This window comes from Leucopleurus acutus (assembly GCF_964270905.1).
Source record: "Leucopleurus acutus genome assembly, chromosome: 8".
Lineage (NCBI taxonomy): Eukaryota > Metazoa > Chordata > Mammalia > Artiodactyla > Delphinidae > Leucopleurus > Leucopleurus acutus.
In genome coordinates, this window is record NC_139151.1 from 31,167,295 (window position 1) to 31,186,478 (window position 19,184).

The window sequence follows — 19,184 nt, forward strand, 5'->3', positions numbered from 1 at the left end:
CCTCCATCCCCAGAGTTTCTGATTCAGTAGGTCTTGATGGGGACCAGGAATTTACAAATCCCCAAATGATGCTGATGCTGCTGGTCCAGGGGCCACATTTTGAGAACCCCAGTCTAACCATCATCACCCCTTGCCTGGACACCAAGCAGCCCAGCTGGTCTCCCTGCTCACACTCACACATGTCCACAGCAGCCAGTTTTCCTTTTAGACACGTTGGATGCACTGTGGTGCATATGCTCAATCCCCTCACTCCCAGCGCCTCCCATCACATGGGGAGTCTGGTGCAGGAATCCAAGACCAGCCAAGATTCACCCTGCTGCCGCTCTGACACCTCCACCACGCTCCCCTCGCTCACTCTGCTCTGGCCTCCTACTCGCTCCTGGCTCTTCCCCAGACACACCAGACTCTGTACCACCTAAAGGCTTTGGTAGCTACTGTTCCCTCTGCCTGGAATATTCTTCCCCCTAAATACTGATGAGACCCACTTTCTCCTTACATTTAAATCTCTGCTCAAATGCCGCCTTCTCACTTCTGCATTCCCTGAACCCAGAACAGTGCCTGGAACACATAGAGGACACTCAAAAAACATTTTCGAACATATATAAAAGAAAATGGAAGAGGAGGAAGTGGTGGGTCTGTGGTAGATCCTTCAAAGTGATTGAATTTATTTTACGTGAAGACAAAACTCTAGAGGAAACAAATGGAGATTTCAAAAGAAACTACTGGGCAAGCTATCAATTTCCAGAAATTGCTGATTCCTATACTGAAATAGGTTTATAATTTAGAGAATTGACTCATTAAAATGATTGGGCAAGTGGAATGTGTTCTAATGGGACTTCTGACATCCCACCCCTTACAGAGACTGCTGTAAACACATTTACTATCCAACCTCAGAAGCTCACGTTAGTGATCATTGCATTACAGGCCTGGGATTTTACAAGAATAAACAAAATGCTAACTATATTGACATGTTTGTCTCTCATGGTACGTGATCTAAGAAAAACATAACTGTTAGCCCTCTGACCCCAGCCTCCTACAACTCACCCCTCGGTGACCCCCTCCAGTCTACACTGTGTGCTTGCTCCTTTCAGAGCAGTCTTTCTGTAAATGCAAACCCAGTCATGTCATTCCTGGGAAAGAAACGCTCTAGTGGTTTCCCATCACAAACCCTTAATGTGTAGATGCCTTAGCCTGGCACACAAGGCTCCATGACGTTGCCCAGTCCACTCCTCTCTGTGCCCTTTAAATAAACCCAGCAAGCCCTCAAAAGCCCTTGCTGCTACTGTGGCTGCTCCAGACTTGCTCTGGGCATTCGGCTCACCTTCTGCCTTCTTTGTTTTGCCAACATGTTCCAGCTCTGTGCCCTGGAACCTCATTTCATTCTTGCTCTTGGACCTCAGCTTGGGGTAGGACTTGTTCTCCTGGCTTTCACCATTGCCCATGGCTCACCCAGCAAATGATTCCTGGCCTCTGCCTTGCCGATTCAGTCATCGGAACTGTGAGTGAGAGGTGTCCTCCAACAGACAGGTCTCTGCCTCCCTTTTATGCCCCATCTCCTGGTTCTGCCCCCAAATAGACTTGTGCATAGAAATACCTTCAATTTCCTAGGAATAGATGCCTTTCAATATCTCCTCACCCCATAATCCCTCAGCTTGGAATTCTCCCCTCCCCACTTCCCTTGCTCAGTCCTCCTTCTGACCTCACCCATCTTGCTGGTGAACTCAGCTAAAGCTCCTCTGTACGGAAAGCCTACCCTGAACCCTCCTTTCCTCCATCCCACTCCCACTCTCAACAGCCCAGGAAGAAACAGGCTGGCCCTCTTCTGCCCTCATCTAGACTCCGAAATACCTCTGTTACTCCACTAATTACACTGCAAGGACACTTTGAGTTTACATCTGAGTCTCTCCCTGGGGACTCTGAGACCATGGTAGATAGGAACAGGTTTTTATTTACCTTTTGTATCTCAGCACTAAGCCTCGTACCAGCATATAGACTAAATGCAAGAGTTTTCGACTGAGTAAATAAATGAAGAGTGGGCAAATGAATAAGTAAAATATGCCATTGAGTTCATCATACTGATTTTCTCAAATACAAACTTAAAGGGTACATGGATATAGTCTCTCAAAGTTTCACTGGTTTTTTTGTGGCGCAAATGTCATACTTTTTTTAAGCATAGTTGATGTACATTATCATATAAGTATAGGTGTACAATATAGTGATTCACAATTTGTAAGTTTATAGTTATTATAAAATATTGGCTACATTTCCTGTGTTATACAATATATCCTTGTAGCTTATTTTATACCTAATAGTTTGTACCTCTTAGTCCCCTACCCCATCCTTCCCCTCCCCCTTTCTCTCTCCCCTCTGATAACCACTAGTTTGTTCTCTATATCTGAAATTTTCACTGTTTTTAAAAAAATGTATGGTATCATTAGAGGAAGATTTACAGATATGGTTAGGTATAAGGCCTTACCACCTTAACACTATTGTTGTCGTTTCCCCAGGTTTTCTTTTTTGCCTTTATACTTTTCTTTAGCAGACAGAAACAAATGTGCCCAATTTTGTGTTTTCCTTTTTTGGTTAAAATTGTTCTTTTAATATTTTATGCACTGCTATTTCCTTTCTAATGACTAAATTATATAACATTGAATTGTCATCACTTACGTAACCACTTCCCTATTTTTAGACATTTAGATTGTTTCCAAATTTTTGCTCTTATAACTAAGAATAAAATAAACACTTTTGCTTTTATTCTTTTAAATTGATTTCTCACTGAAAATTCTTAGGAATATGCAATATGTCCAAAAAATATGAACCCTTTTATGGTTCTTGGTATATAGTGCCTTTTAGAAGGATTCTACCAATTTGCAATGTAAAGGCACATTTTTTGGTCACAAAGATTCAGGCCATTTCTAATATCTTACTCCAAGTTCTCAATCTTATTACAAGAGAAAACTTTAAGCTCCTAAAGTGTAAAAACAATGTCTCATATCTCTGTACTTCCAGTGCCTAAAAAATGATTGATGCTCAATAAATATTTATTGAATATGTGAATGAATGTAGGTATTCATATATATATAAAATCTTCCCTTTTTCTTTCTCTCCTCTCCTCTCCTTCTTTCTTTTCCTGTTCTTGGTGAAGATAAACAAGTTGGATTCTGCTTCTGGAAGGGGCTGGCAGGTCCTCTTTGAGCTTCTCATTCTCACAAGTGATGCCAGATCATTTGATCATTTTCTGTATGGTGTTCTGAAGATAGTCTTTGGTTTCAAATACACTTTTTCTTTCTTCTATTTTTATTCCACCTGATTCTAAAATATGTTTTTACCTAGAAATTCAGAATATCAGTTAATATTATTCTCTATTCTTTTTTTTTTCAATGTAACTGTCTGATTTAATGTAAAAGTCGGGGTAATAAGAAAGGTATTAGAAGGCACAAAAATTAGAAACAAAAGTTAGATCTCTGGTATCAGATAGCCTAATAATTCACATAGATTATTCTAACTAATCTACAAAAATGTTAAAGCTAATAACTGCATTTAGCAAATTTGGAGAATATAGTCAACATTTAAAAATCAAGGAAGAACTATACAAGTAAACTTAAAAGTACCAGAAAGTAAAGCAAAAGTGTTTAGGGATAAGTTCAACAAAACTTATAAAATAACTCTGCACTAAAACTTACAAAACATTGCAAGATAAATGCCAGAGGGCCAAAATAAATACATGTTCATCAAATTAAAAACCTATTATTTAGATAACCATTTTTCCATAATAGATTTTTTTATTAACATCTTTATTGGAGTATAATTGCTTTACATTGGTGTGTTAGTTTCTGCTGTATAACAACGTGAATCAGCTATACGTATACATATATCCCCATATCCCCTCCCTCTTGCATCTCCTTCCCACTCTCCCTATCCCACCTCTCTAGGTGGTCACAAAGCACCGAGCTGATCTCCCTGTGCTATGCAGCTGCTTCCCACTAGCTATCTATTGTACATTTGGTAGTGTATATATGACCATACCACTCTCTCACTTCATCCCAGCTTACCCTTCCCCTTCCCCATGTCTCAAGTCCATTCTCTACGTCTGTGTCTTTATTCCTGTCCTGGCCCTAGGTTCTGCAGAACATTTTTTCTTTTTTTTTTTTAGATTCTATATATATGTGTTAGCATATGGTAATTGTTTTTCTGACTTACTTCACTCTGTATGACAGTCTCTAGATCCATCTACCTCACTACAAATAACTCAATTTCATTTCTTTTTATGGCTAATATCCCATTGTATATATGTGCCACATCTTCTTTATGCATTCATCTGTCAATGGACACTTAGGTTGCTTCCATGTCCTGGCTATTGTAAATAGTGCTGCAATGAACATTGTGGTACATGACTCTTTTTGAATTATGGTTTTCTCAGGGTATATGCCCAGTAGTGGGATTGCTGGGTCGTAGGGTAGTTCTATTTTGAGTTTTTTAAGGAATCTCCTTACTGTTCTCCATAGTGGCTCTTTCAATTTACATTCCCACCAACAGTGCAAGAGGGTTCCCTTTTCTCCACACCCTCTCCAACATTTATTGTTTGTAGATGTTTTTTAATTTATTTATTTTTAATTAATTTATTTTTGGCTGCATTGGGTCTTCGTTGCTGTGTGGGCTTTCTCTAGTTGCAGAGAGTGGGGGCTACTGTTCGTTGTGGTATGCAGGCTTCTCATTGCGGTGGCTTCTCGTTGCAGAGCACAGGCTCTAGGCATGTGGGCTTCAGCAGTTGTGGCTCGCGGGCTCCAGAGTACAGGCTCAGCAGTTGTGGCGCACGGGCTCAGCTGCTCCGTGGCATGTGGGATCCTCCCGGACCAGGGATCGAAGCCGTGTCCCCTACACTGGCAGGCGGATTCTTAACCGCTGCACCACCTGTTTGTAGATTTTTTGATGATGGCCATTCTGACCCGTGTGAGGTGATACCTCATTGCAGTTTTGATTTGCATTTCTCTAATGATTAGTGATGTTGAGCATCCTTTCATGTGTCTGTTGGCAATCTGTATATCTTCTATGGAGAAATGTCTGTTTAGGTCTTCTGCCCATTTTTGTACTGGGTTGTTTGTTTTTGTGATATTGAGCTGTATGAGCTGCTTGTATATTTTGAAGATTAATCTTTTGCCAGTTGCTTCATTTGTAAATATTTTCTCCCATTCTGAGGGCTGTCTTTTAGTCTTGTTTATGGTTTCCTTTGCTGTGCAAAAGCTTTTAAGTTTCATTAGGTCCCATTTGTTTATTTTCATTTTTATTTTCATTTCTCTAGGAGGTGGGTCAAAAAGGATCTTGTTGTGATGTATGTCATAGAGTGTTCTGCCTATGTTTTCCTCTAAGGGTTTGATAGTGTCTGGCCTTACATTTAGGTCTTTAATCCATTTGGAGTTTATTTTTGTGTATGGTGTTAGGGAGTGTTCTAATTTCATTCTTTTACATGTAGCTTTTCCCATATAGTTTTCCCAGCACCACTTATTGAAGAGGCTGTCATTTCTTCACTGTATATTCTTGCCTCCTTTATCAAAGATAAGGTGACCATATGTGCATGGGTTTATCTGTGGGCTTTCTATCCTGTTCCATTGATCTATATTTCTGTTTTTGTGCCAGTACATTACTGTCTTGATTACTATAGCTTTGTATTATAGTCTGAAGAAAGACCTTCTAAACTAAAAATATATGTATCATTACAAAATGGAGTATGATATGATTTATGGGTTAAAGAAAACATTTTTACAAATCAGGCATTCAAAGTGGAGTATATTTACTGGGGAAGTCTGCAAGAAAGACTGTGATATGGCTAGCTGTGGGCTGGAAGCCCAGCTGGTCGCTGATTGCTAGTAGCCTGCCTCACTGGAAGGCATTCATCCAGCCTGGGGCTGAACTCCTTGCAAGTCAAGAAATGTAATCATTTATGAGAGCTGAACTCACTAGAGATTGAGATGTAGAAACCAGAGAAAGATTTTAATCATTTGCAATGAGAAATAGCATCAGTCAGGGAGCTTGGGCAGGTTGGCTGGTCCCCCTTCAGTGTAGGCAAGACTCATGGGAGTGCTAGGAAGCTGCCTGGCCACGGGGTCAGCCAAGTGGTCCACCTCCAGCCAACTCTGAGCCCAGTGTTCCCTAGGACACTGCATGGCACATGCATCAATGTATGTATTCCTGTAACTGTCAAGAACACAGATTTTTGAGCTCTGACAGATTTGGGTTAAAATCATGGAGCTACCACTTAATATCTACATGCAGTTCAACTAATTATTCACCTTACCTAAGCCCAAGTTTCTTCATTTGTAAAATGAGGTGTTCTATAGTTGTGTGGAAAATGTACATAAGGTGCTTGGCTCAATGTCTGGCATATAATAAGGGTTTAATAAAAATTTCAATACCTTAAGGTAATGCTACACACCTTTGTTTGATTCATTACATGGATTAAGGAAAAATTTCTCTCCCTAAGGGCAATCTTATTTTTCTTATTCCTAACTTTAATCATTCAATCAGTTACTCATTCATACATTCATTTATTCAACAGCTGTTTATTGAAAACCTATTTTGTACCAGGCACTGTTTTATGCACTAGGGATATTGCTGCAGACAAAAGATAGAGTCCTTATCCTTATGGAGCTTACATTCTAGAAGTGAAAGACAGACAAAACACACTTGAACAATATATAGCATGTCAGTGTATACATTTAATGATGTAATGCTTTATTTTTTTCCCCACAACTGTTATTTTAATCAATGGTCAATTCAATAGCCAATGGTATCTTAGAAGTAAGAAAATGTCATATATTCATTTTTTATTAATCCTTCACAATATTTCTGTGGAATTTTTGAAAATCATGACAAAAAGCAATTCTGTAGGCTCCTATTTATGAACTGGACGGAACACTAAGCATCCATTTAATCCTCTCAACATCCCTTGACATAGGTATTATCCCCACCTCGCCCCCACACCGTTTGACAATGCAGGATTAGTTTAGGAGGTTTCACAGATTGTGGTAGACATTTTCTGGGTTTGGTTTTGATTTGTTCTTTGGTTGCCCAGCACCAATTTTCTCTCTGGGGGATATTCCCATCTCATATTTATTTATTTATTTATTTATATATAATTGGTGGTCTCTATGGAAGCTGTCCTGCCTCTTAGTATGGAGGCCTGCTTCTTGCCTCTGGACATCAGGGTGAGGGCACATGACCCAGGCCCAACCAATAGAATTTCTCATTAAAGACTCTGAATGCTGAGGGAGTGAGAAAAAGACATAGAAACAAGAGCAGCAGTAGCCTTGACTGTCCAGCTGGAACATTGTCCAGTAGTAAGAGGCAAGGGTCCCACAACTGATAATTCCTTGGCTCTGGTTTCTTCTTCCCTTAGTCCTGCTGGTTCTTCCAGCCTGATGCTCCAGGCTTCCTGGTAGTTCTCTAAGCTACCTGATATCCTTTTAAAAAAAATGATTTCTCTTAAATTATTCAAAACTGGTTTTCATAGCTTGAAACATAATAACACTGACTAGTAATATATCTAGAAAGTGACCAAGTCAATATTTAATTCTAGGTCTGTCTAAATACAGAGCCCTTTAATAAGTCAACTGGGCAATCAGTAATTTATTCAACAATTATTCATCAGTGCATAACATGCACAGCAGGCACCATCTCAGCAACTTCAATGTTGAGGATTTACTAAAACCCCTATGGAATCAAATTCAGCTAGGGTCTAGAGAAAAGCAGTTCTTTGCAGTAAACTTGATTCTGTAATTTAAAATGCTTATCCTCTTACATTAGTGGTACATGGAAACTTTAGTTCTGTGTAAAGTTCTACAAAGTCTGCAGGACCCCAAAACATCAACCCTGCCCAGAGGCTACCAACCTCCTGTTTCATGTGTATTATTTTTATAATCTGATTTTTCTACAGATACTATGCTTTCCACATTTCTCTGTGATACGGGATCTCATTCTATTTCCTTTTAGTCATTGACTTGCTTTGATATGATCTTTTTAGGTTAGAATGATTTGGATTTAGTTTAGATTTGACACAAGAATGATAGAAAGAAAGGAAACTTTTGCTCCCCTGTGAAGAGAGAAAGTCAGGACAAAAAAACACCTAGTAAGAAATTACCAGCTTGAGTTTGTCACTTTAGAAGGGTCAAAGGTGTTGCCTAGCACTGGCCTTGAGGTAATACCTACTCACATTAATGTGTAAATGACTTATAAGAACATAAATTGCTACTCCTCTTCAGTTTTTGCGCTTAACAATCGAAGTGTCATACTTGGGAATATTGGGATTCATTGCATTCACGCAATTGAAGAGTGGATACTGGAATCTTCTAGAAATATCTAGATCATACCTTATAAGCAGTTATTTACTTCAGTCTACTTCCAAAAATGGGACTTAGCAAATTCTTTGGAGTTCTGGAGGTGAGAGTATTTTCTCTCTATAGGTCCGAGAATTTCTTGCTATTGTTCCTTCACTCCCTGCCTGCATTGGGGCCATCACGATGAATTGCAACAGTGGTTTGGGGAGAAATTGGGGGAATGAGATGATCAAAGAGAGGGAAATTTCAAGGACTCATTCTTTGTTTTTCAATTGTGGCAGCTGCTGTGAAAGTGTAGTAGTAGCACTGCAGAGGACAGGAGAACATATAAATGCAAATTTTGAAAGATTGTTGCCATAGTATTTTCCTTTACTTAAACCAAAAAGAGACAATGAGTATATGTTTGTACATTCATTCATTCATTTATAAAACAAACTTACGTGACTTTTATATCATTCATTCTCCAAGGAACTTATAATTCAGTTAGTTGAATTAGTCTACTAGATCTGTGGTATTCTTTCGTTTTTCTTCTGAGGATCATGTTTTGTGTGCCTCACAGCATATAACAGAGATGATGTTCACATGTGTGACAAACTCTCGTTGAGTACCTGAGGTTATTCACTAGACACCATACATGGCCATAACCCCACTGTTTTCTCTTCATGCAGGAAAATGTGTCAGCATGCAAACAGAGCGAGAGAGAGAGATCACTATAGTAATAACTTTGAATCTAGCCTAAGTGCGAAAGTAAGACATTTATGTATTTTTATCATTTAACAAATAATAGTATTAAATTATTTGCAACAGACTTCACAAATGACTTTAAATACCAGGTATGTCACCACTAAGACACACTGCTGTAGATGGCAAGGGCAATACTGAATACTTTCTGTGACCAGGATGTTCTTGGCACTTTGTATATATTTTCGTTTCATCCCATACTTCATAATCCTGTTTGCTCATCTACTCCAATGGTTTTCCAACTTTAGCATGCATCAGAATGACCTGGAAGGCTTGTTTAAATGCATCTGCTGGGCCCCATTCCCACAGTTTCTGATGCAGTAAGTCTGGGTGGGGCCTGAGAATTTGTATTTCCAACAGGTTCCCTGGTAATAGTAATGCTGCTAGTCCAGGAACTACACTTTGAGAATCATTGAGTCATCCACTCATCCATTCAAAAAACATTAATTAAAAGCCTACCTGGTGGGACTTCCCTGGTGGTGCAGTGGTTAAGAATCTGCTTGCCAATGCAGGGGACATGGGTTCGAGCCCCGGTCCGGGAAGATCCCACATGCCACGGAGGATCCCACATGCCGCAGAGCGCTTAAGCCCGTGCGCCACAACTGCTGAGCCTGCGCTCTAGAGCCCGCGAGGCATAACTACTGAGCCCGCATGCCACAACTACTGAAGCCCGCATACCTAGAGCCCATACCCTGCAATGAGAAGCCGCTGCAATGAGAAGCCTGCACACCACGACGAAGAGTAGCCCCTGATCGCCGCAACTAGAGAAAGCCCATGCATAGCAACGAAGACCCAACGCAGCCATAAATAAATTAATTAATTAAATAAATTTCAAAAATTAAAATAAACTCCAGAGTGAAATAATTTAAGAACAAGTAATTCATTTAAAAAAAAAGCCTACCTGGTGCCTGGTAATAAAGTAAAAAGATAAATTGAACATTATTCTGTAAGAGCTGACGTCTACTGAGCACTCTGCTGAGGGCTTTGTTATGACCTGATTTACTCCTTTATGACAATTCTTCAAAGTAGGTACCTTTTTCCCTATTTTTCAGGCAAAATTACCACAGCTGAAAGAGATTAAGTAACCTGCTCAGTCATATGGACAAGTGTCAGAACTAAGACTTGAACCCAGGTCTACTGGATGCCAGTGACACCCACAGACACCATGTCACATGCTATGCTACCTCTGTAACATGAGGGGCTTACACACAGTATTACTGTCAGTCTTTTGCAGATTAAAAAAAAAAAATGATGTTCAGAGAGGTTACATAACTTGCCCAAAGTCACCCAGCTAGGAAGTATCTTAAACAAAATTTAATCTCAGTTTGTCTGATGCCAAAGTACTTTTTCCACCATACAACACCATTTCTCCATGCTATCTCTAAATCAGGATCCATCCAAATCAGAGCCAGGAACAAGAGTATGACTCCAGTTAACCAGAGTGCACAGAGAATGGGGAATTGACGGTTTCGGTTAATGAAGAACATCTCTCTTATGTTAACTTATTCAAAAGCTTTCTAACAATTACCAGTGCACCTTCCACCCTAAGTCAGCATGGTATAATGTAATGCTTCCTTGATGATTCAGGATCTTACGTGTCCCAGAACCATCATTATAAACAGCATTTGTTTCTGAGAAATGTCCAAGTGGATACAGAAGAAGGTGAATGGGGTAGAGGTGTGGGGAGCCCAGAGGTAGAAATCAAGTTAAAGTATATTCTACTCATTTACCTTCTCTGCCAGCAGAATGGAAAAGCCCCAAACTGAGACTCATCAAATGTTTCAGTTGATGTGGGTTCAAATTAATCACGTTTACTCCAATTCATGTAAGTAGCTGAAAACTGCATTAAAAGTGACTGTTTTTCTCGTTTTGCCACTTGGTAAATTGCAAAGAGTGAAGGTTCTCTGACTCCTGTGTACTGCTGTGTTACCCCATCATCAGCAGAGAAAGGAGCTGTATAATTACCTTTTGAGACATGAATCATCCTTACTCTGAGGGCCCAGACCTGTTTGACTCTATAAAAGCAGCTCAAGGTCGAAGTGCAAACGTGCACTGTCTGCCATCCCCCAGGCTGCTATAATTACCAAGCCACCAGGAGGAGATGAAGGTGCTCCCTACATCTGGCCTTGCTGTCCTCCTCGTCTTGGCTCTGAAGTTTTCCACTGCAGCCCCCTCCCTATTTGCAGCCACCCCCAGGACCTCAAGGAACAGCTACCACCTCGCACAGGTTTGTGAATCTTTGCACAATTCCCTCTTCTCCCTCCTGCCCCAGAAAACCTAAAGGGGATAATGAGAAAATAAGGAAAATCTGTTATGGCTTTGAAATCATCTTCTAAGTCCACTAAAGTCTAATGGATATGATCCCCTGTACAGCTAAGGCTGGTGTCTGGTACACACTGAGTGCCTGTGTTGCATGATTGCATAAATAAATGAATGAATGTCTATTCAGGTATCTTGCTGCACACAGAATTTGAGGCGGCTAGCAAAAATACATGCATTACAAAAAAAGACAAAAGAAGTATTTGAGGAGCAACGTAGGAGGAAAAATAAGGGCAGAAAAATAAAAATCAAAGTGTAAGATTTGCACAGTAGAGGTGGGTCGGAAACTTAGTGCTAAGATTCCTAACAGTCGCAACAGAAAGATTTCCTGTGTTCACTTTTTAGAAAAATGGCTCTTGTACTCAGGGCAAACTTGATCAAAATTTGAAGTAAACTGGGCTTCCCTGGTGGCGCAGTGGTTGGGAGTCCGCCTGCCAATGCAGGGGACACGGGTTCGTGCCCCAGTCCAGGAAGATCCCACATGCCGCGGAGCGGCTAGGCCCGTGAGCCATGGCCACTGAGCCTGCGCGTCTGCAACAGGAGAGGCCACAACAGTGAGTAGGCCCATGTACCACAAAAAAAAAAAAAAAAAAAAAATTGAAGTGAACCAAGTTTTTGCTGGGTGGCTACCTGCTTCTCATGTGAGGGTCCAGGAACTTGGCATATTCACCAAGTACCTTATTTACTTACAATTTCTGTACCTTCCCCTCCTTTAAAATCTCTCCTGACTGTCGGAGAGGATCTGATAAAATAATACATATCAGAATTTCTTCAAAGACTAAGTGTGACTCAAAGTGATTCAATGTATATTTGCTTCCAAGTGTTTTGTTTTTAACATTTAAAGGGAAGTGGCGAACTTTAACCTTAAGAAAAAGTCTTCAATGAAGGAATTTCCAACATTCATGAAAGATGTGTAAGTGAGATGTTTTTGCACCAGGGCCTTTGTTTCAAGTGTCTGTCAAAATGATAGCACATCTGTGATTGCCAACCCTGCCTCAGGGTTGCTTTCCTACCTGCCAGGCTACAACTGGGTACACATTGCAGAGCTGATTGTCACCTGTACACACCAGCGTGTCCCTACTGACTGTTTACACCACTCTTCCATTCTAATTGGTCCATCCCCCTGCCACACCAGTCGTTAAACATTTTGAACATCAGCCCTGCATGTGAAAAGCACAGTGGATGCCGAGCACAGACCTGTTGAATTGAACCTCCTTTGACTTGAGCCCACTTTCAGACGAACTAAATTCCAAATAACATATCTCACAATACTGGGGGTCTATTTCAAATTGTATTTTGCTGGTGGCACCAAGCTTTGAATCCCTTCTCCCCAAATGTAATCTTCCATCACCCAGCCTCATGCCACCCTGATTCAGAAACTAGAGGCTTTGGGACCTCCAGAAGGAGGGTCATGCTGAGGCCATGGCAGCAAGCTAGAATGATCAGGGCAAACCTCTCAAGTGGATCCCAGTGCCTAGAAAGAATTACTGTCCCATCTTATAGTTTATAGAAATATTTAACAACTTGGGCAGCCTTACAATACAACAAATGAAATGACATGAAAATAGACTTGTTTCATTAAAATAGCTTAAGTTCATTCATTCAGCAATTATTTATTGAAAGTTTACTGTATGCTATGTGCCAGGACCTGTTCTAAGCACTGGACAAACATCAGTGAACAAAACAAGTCAAGTCCCTGTTCTTATGGTGCTGGCATGGGGATGATGGAGGAGTGGGAAGATGCTGGGAGGAGACAAACAAGTCAATCAATAAGTCCCCAAGTGATATTAAAAAATAAATTAGGATGATAGTGAGTTACTGGGACCCTGGGGGGCATTTTCACTTGAGTAGTCCAGGAAGGATTCTCTGAGGAAGTGGTATTTGAGATAAAGAGCTACGTGAACCTGAACTTCACAGTCGTGTGAAGATCTGGAGACAGAGCAGTCCAGGCAGAGAAAAGAGCGAGTGCAGCAGCAGGGGACTGAAAGAGCTTGGATTGGAGCATCGGGCTAGCATGGCAAGAAGATACTGGCTGAGTCCCAGAGTCAGGCCAGGCCAGCATGCACCTGGGGCCTGGGGGTCCAGGTCAGGTTAAGCCCCTTCTACACTACTCTCTTCTTTCTAGATGGCTCACTAAGAGATAACAAATGGTTTCCTGTGCCTGGAAACTTGAGGCAGGAAACGTTTCCAAATACTATTCGCTTCTTCCTAAACCCATGAACACGATAATCTATGCTTGAAAAGATAAACAGGTTTTTAGTTGATTTATTGCCCACTTGTATCTTTTAAATTCTGATTGGCTAATTATCATAAAGGCTTGGAAAATGATGACATACTTAATCTCATAATCCAGAGTTTTATTCTACTTTTTGTTTTTTTTTTTAAATAATAATATCAATACAACATTTAATACAGGCTGTTAAATTGTTCTTAAAATAATATAAGCTTTTATAATCACATTATTATGAGCTTATAATTAAAGAAAATAAACAAAAAACCTTCCAAATACAAACTGTTAAATTCAGGTAGTTTTACTACCATTTTACTTTCTGTGCATAAAGATATTTTTTAATTGTCATTATACTCAAAATTTGGTTCTTACCTTTCTTATTATTATAACACAATAAAATTTTGATTTTATACTATGTTCATAAAGATCATGTTATAAAGTTACAAATATTTCAGAATATAAGTGAGTTATAATTTATTTAGCCATTTCCTTTGTTGGATACATGGAATATTTCCATATGAATAATGTTTCTATGAACATTTTTGTACATCAGCCTAACCTAAAGGATTATTTTTTTCAGGATAGATTTCCAGAAGTGTAATTAATGAGAAAAAAGGTATATACATTTTAAAGTCTTTTAATGCATTTCAAAGTATTTTCACACTAAGGATCTCATTGGATCCTCATACTGGTATGGGTAAGATAGACACCAGCCCCATGTTATAGACGAGAAACCTGACACCAAAAGGAATTGCCCAAGATTTTTAGAACCTAGGATTTGTCACACAACAAAAAGTTCCTACAGTTCCATTCCTGTGGCTTAGCCAAAACAGAAAGAAATATTGAAGAACCATATCTTGAAATTCACCTTGTCCTGAAGCACACTTAAATCTGAATTTTAAGCTCTTCACTCTCAGGAAGGACACTAGGAAAGGGCACTGAAAGAAGGGTTGGGAGGGGGACCTGGGCCACTAGCTTCTGGGACTGCCCTCGAGGCCTCTGCTATTCTTATCTGTCAAATATTGTTGGACACACGGAGAGGGGACCACCATATTGCCAACCCTAGACTCCTGTGGTTTCAACAGTGGGGGAGTACGGAGGGTGGGGAGGCACGTAGGACAATTCTGGTGAGTCCTGAAATCTTTGGCCCAGGCCCACAATTAGTTGTTGAGCCAACAGCACACAAGTGTTAGAATAGAACACAAACACAGTTCTAAGTGGGCATCTTTGTGCTTAACTGAGCATTTTGACTCTGAAAAGTATGCTAAAACCTCATCTATAACTTTGGCAAGAAAGTGTACAGAAAAATTTGGGCTCTCTGTACTTCAGAGAGCTTGATAATTCTTCAAAGAAGCATATTTTCTATATTTTACCTAAAGAAAAATAGCTCAAATGGTAACTGAACATCTACTCGGCACCTAGAACTGGGTCAGGCCAGGGCCATATCTGTGAAGGCATCACGATCCCCAGCCTGAGAAACCAGAGGTGAGAGTGATGAGAAGCTGGTAGACTATGGTACAAGGTGGCAGGTGTTCACTAGTCTAAGAACCACATTCCGTGGGAGCACCCAGTAGGGAGCAACTCACCTGTGTCACTGCAGTAACCAATCCTTGTGGTCTCTTTAAGTAGAAATAGTTTTTGATTTTATCTTTACTTCATTAAAGATAGTTTTGATCCTATTTACTATGACTTGCCTTAAACCTTTTGAGTTGCAGGTCTAACATCTTAAGCATATTTTGAAAAAAAATATATAAAACATATATAACTAAAAATGAATTATTCTCAATTCCATCACTAAAATATAACCACTGTTAATCCCTTAGTCTACATTTTTCAAAACCCTTTCTATGACTCAGTGCTGGGACTAACATGAAGGAGTGACACAAGCTTGGACCCTGTCTTTATTTAAAATGTTGATATTTTGTCCATCATAGATTTTATGCATTAATTTTTATTTTTTCCAAAAATATTTCATTAAACATTATTTTTCTTGATCATTGAGTATTTGGCAAACCCCCACCCACTTCCTCATCCTAGTCCTAGTTTAGGACTATATATTATATATATATAATATGCACAGACTTCTGTTTACAAAGGTGGCTTGTACTATAATAATAGTTGTAAACCTCTTTTCACTTAATATATCAGAAGCATCTTCTTATATGACCATATTTCATAAAACCACTCTAAATTAGAATTTAGAGTGTAAGTGTAACACATAACCTAACAAGGGAATAAAATATTTGAAATCAAAACGGCCTCAGAAAATATGGAGCATCTGGCTTTCCGCACAGAGCTCACCTCTGAAGAGAGTAATTCAGACTTACCATGAGCATCATGTTATCACAGCATCAGCTTGAGCAAACAGAATGGCTCAGAGAATCAACGTCATCCTGCCAAAAAGATCAGGAACATAAAATGTTGATTTAAAATGGCCTAACCAGACATGGAAATGAAAGCAAATAGTTACACCTTTGTTTCAGGGCACCTGCCCTGAACCAAAGAGCAGGGCTTTGTTTCAGGGCTCCATCGCCCTTTTCCTCCTCTTGGGTTCTCATCTCAGTAAGATTTTTACAAAGAACGACCACCAGGGAAGTGAGCTCCTCTCATAAGCAGGGCAAGGAGTAAGGATTGGTTGACCCCACAGTAAGGACACAGAATACCTTGTCCAAACAAGTGAGCGGGTCTTACTCCTTTTCTTTTTTTCCTTAACAATTACAGTTCATGTTCATAGCAGAAAACTTTGGGATATAGGAAAGGATAAAGAATAAATTGTCACCCATAATTTTAAAACCCAGAGATAAACAAGATTAATATTCAGACTTATTTCCTTCCATTATTTATGATACTTATGTTCATTATAAATTATATATATGTTAATTTTCAATGTCTTGATTAATGTCTTAATTTTAAGTGTTAATATAGATGTTAACATTATTATATTAATATACAGATATAATAAACATGAATATAATCTATTTACATTATACGATTTTATTTATGAAATTATGTATATTTTACTTCTACCTTTCTCAGTATATTGCCATTATATTGACTTCATTACTCCATGCCATTAAATATTTTTCAAAAATATATAAATAATATTATTTATATACAACAAATAAGTCTTATAATAATATACAAATATAAAATTTTATATTTAATAAAATATAGATATAAAGATTTAGCTGCTTTTTGTTTTCCTGAAATAAGTTGGGTGGGTGAAATTCCTGGGCCAACAGCAGGCTCTGACCCTGCATTTTCACGACCCTGTCTCACTCACTTCACCCAAGAAGTCATACAGAGTGTTTTGAGTGGTACATTAGGGTTTTAAGCCTTTAAGCGCAAATAAAAGCCTTATAATTTATGGCTAATTTCATTTGCTTCAAGGGGCAAAGAGCCAGTCCTAGGAAACATGCCCCTTGGAAACAATTTGCACCCCATGTATTGAACACACCTGAATTAATTAAAAGTCTCAGCTGGGAAACAGATTGACCTGCTGCCTTTGTATAAGATGAGAGGCTGCAATATAAAGCCGCAGAGAGTTAAGAACATACTGATCTTGCATAATGTATAATGAAAATACGACACAAATAACTGCTTACTAGAAAAATAGGAGAGTCTTTGTTTTACAAATTGGTAAAGACCTGAATGACAAATAAATGGTCCGTGGGGAAAATGTTCACATTATTCTCCTTCCATTATTTTTTTCTCTTCAAACAACTATTCATTGTAGAAAAAGTATAAAAGGCACGCACATAAAAAAATCTAAAATCCCACCACCCAAAGACAATTGTTGTTAATAACTTGGCATATATCTGTCTAAGCTTCATCTACGCAAATATATCTAATTTTTTCAAAAGTGGGAATATGCTCTGCACACTATCTTTAGCATATCAAGAATACTGTCCCTGTCTTACCTGAGCATAAGTGTTGTCCAGAGATTGTGCTGTGGATGTCAGCCTGCCTCTCCATTTCAGGCATACCTTGACAAATATTACACAAAGAAAGGAGGGCACCAGATTGGTGAGATGATTGCAAGAGGAGGCAATTCCATGGTTAAAAACATTAAGGAGCTGCAGGCTTTCTTCGGCCTCCGAGTCACCGGGAAGTTAGACCGGGCCACCATGGATGTGATCAAGAGGCCTCGCTGTGGAGTTCCTGATGTGGCAAACTATCGCCTCTTCCCAGGTGAACCCAAATGGAAAAAAAATACTTTGACATACAGGTAATGAGATCGAGTCTTTCCAAATTCAGAGAGAAAGAGCCTTTCTCTCCTTCTTTCTTTTCATTTAAAAATATCTTCCTTCTGATCTGTATAAAAATCATGACTCGGGCTTCCCTGGTGGCGCAGTGGTTGAGAGTCCGCCTGCCGATGCAGGGCAGGGGACGCGGGTTTGTGCCCCGGTCCGGGAGGATCCCGCATGCCGCGGAGCGGCTGCGCCCATGAGCCGTGGCCGCTGAGCCTGCGCGTCCAGAGCCTGTGCTCCGCAACAGGAGAGGCCACAACAGTGAGAGGCCTGCGTACTGCAAAAAAAAAAGAAAAAAAATCATGACTCATCACAATCATAAGAGAGCATAAGCACTTTTTAGGTCTAATCTTTAGAAAATGACAGTGGAGAATTCACTAGAAAATATGATCTCAAGAGTATCATAATGGCGGGCCGTTTTAGGCATTACAATTTTATCAGAGACAACACATTTTTCTCTAAAGAAAAATAAACTAGTCTAGGATTAATAATCTGATGGTACCAACCAGTTTTCTTAAAACAATCTTTTAAATCAGAAGTAAATAAACTCACCTACTGATAAATTAATTTTTTATTAATTCCAATAATAATTTATTGACAATTTATTAAATGTCTACCATAAGCATTCAATTTTGGAGATGTAAAGGTGAGTAGATCACCTTTCCTCTTCTTTGGGGGAGACATGCATACAAACAGTCGCAGCTCCGGGTGAGAAGTGTGAAACTACAGGTCTAAGCAGAGAACTGTGGCAGCACATGGAGGGAGCTACCAAGTCACCCAGGGACTGGCCAGTGACATCTGAGCCTGACTTGTAGGCAAAGCGGGAGCCAGTCAGCCCCTAGCCCCAGGCTCTCCCATCTCCCACCTTACCCCCCTCCACCTCCACAGTTGAGCCTGGCCCCCACCTGGCCATCCTCTGGATTCCTCCTGTCCCAGGCGGAACAAGGATTCTGCATGATCCAAGAGGACTCATTCACCCAACCAGAATCTACACCCTCATTGTACTCTGGGTTTTCAGGCCAGAATTCCAGCCCCTCAGCCTGCATCCATTTGTGGGGCCAGTACAGGCCTCCTTCCCAGGTTGGTCCACCCTCCTCCATTGGACCGTCCATGGTGCTTCCTAATTATTATACTACATTTTACTATTATCTATATTCACGAGGTCATTTACATCTCTTATCTGTATGATGGAAATGATGTGCTGCTACTCATCTCCTCCCAACTTTACATTCACTCATGGCAAGTTGGTTGTTGAAATTAGCCATAGTGAGGGTACTTACAGTATGGAAATCAGCAAACCCTACAGATGAGGAG

At 39.8% G+C, this 19,184-nt stretch overlaps 1 protein-coding gene across 1 annotated transcript in view; it reads left to right on the forward strand.

Annotated features, from left to right (window-relative positions):
* Window positions 1-11,172: 11,172 nt before the first annotated feature.
* The window catches only part of MMP20 (matrix metallopeptidase 20), a gene marked incomplete at both ends in the record, with an annotated part of 50,722 nt that continues 42,710 nt past the window's right edge, over window positions 11,173-19,184 (forward strand). The window contains 2 exons of the mRNA XM_082843970.1: window positions 11,173-11,298; window positions 17,601-17,848. Of these exons, the coding sequence (XP_082700096.1) occupies window positions 11,173-11,298; window positions 17,601-17,848 (374 nt within the window). The remainder of the gene's footprint in view (window positions 11,299-17,600; window positions 17,849-19,184) is intronic.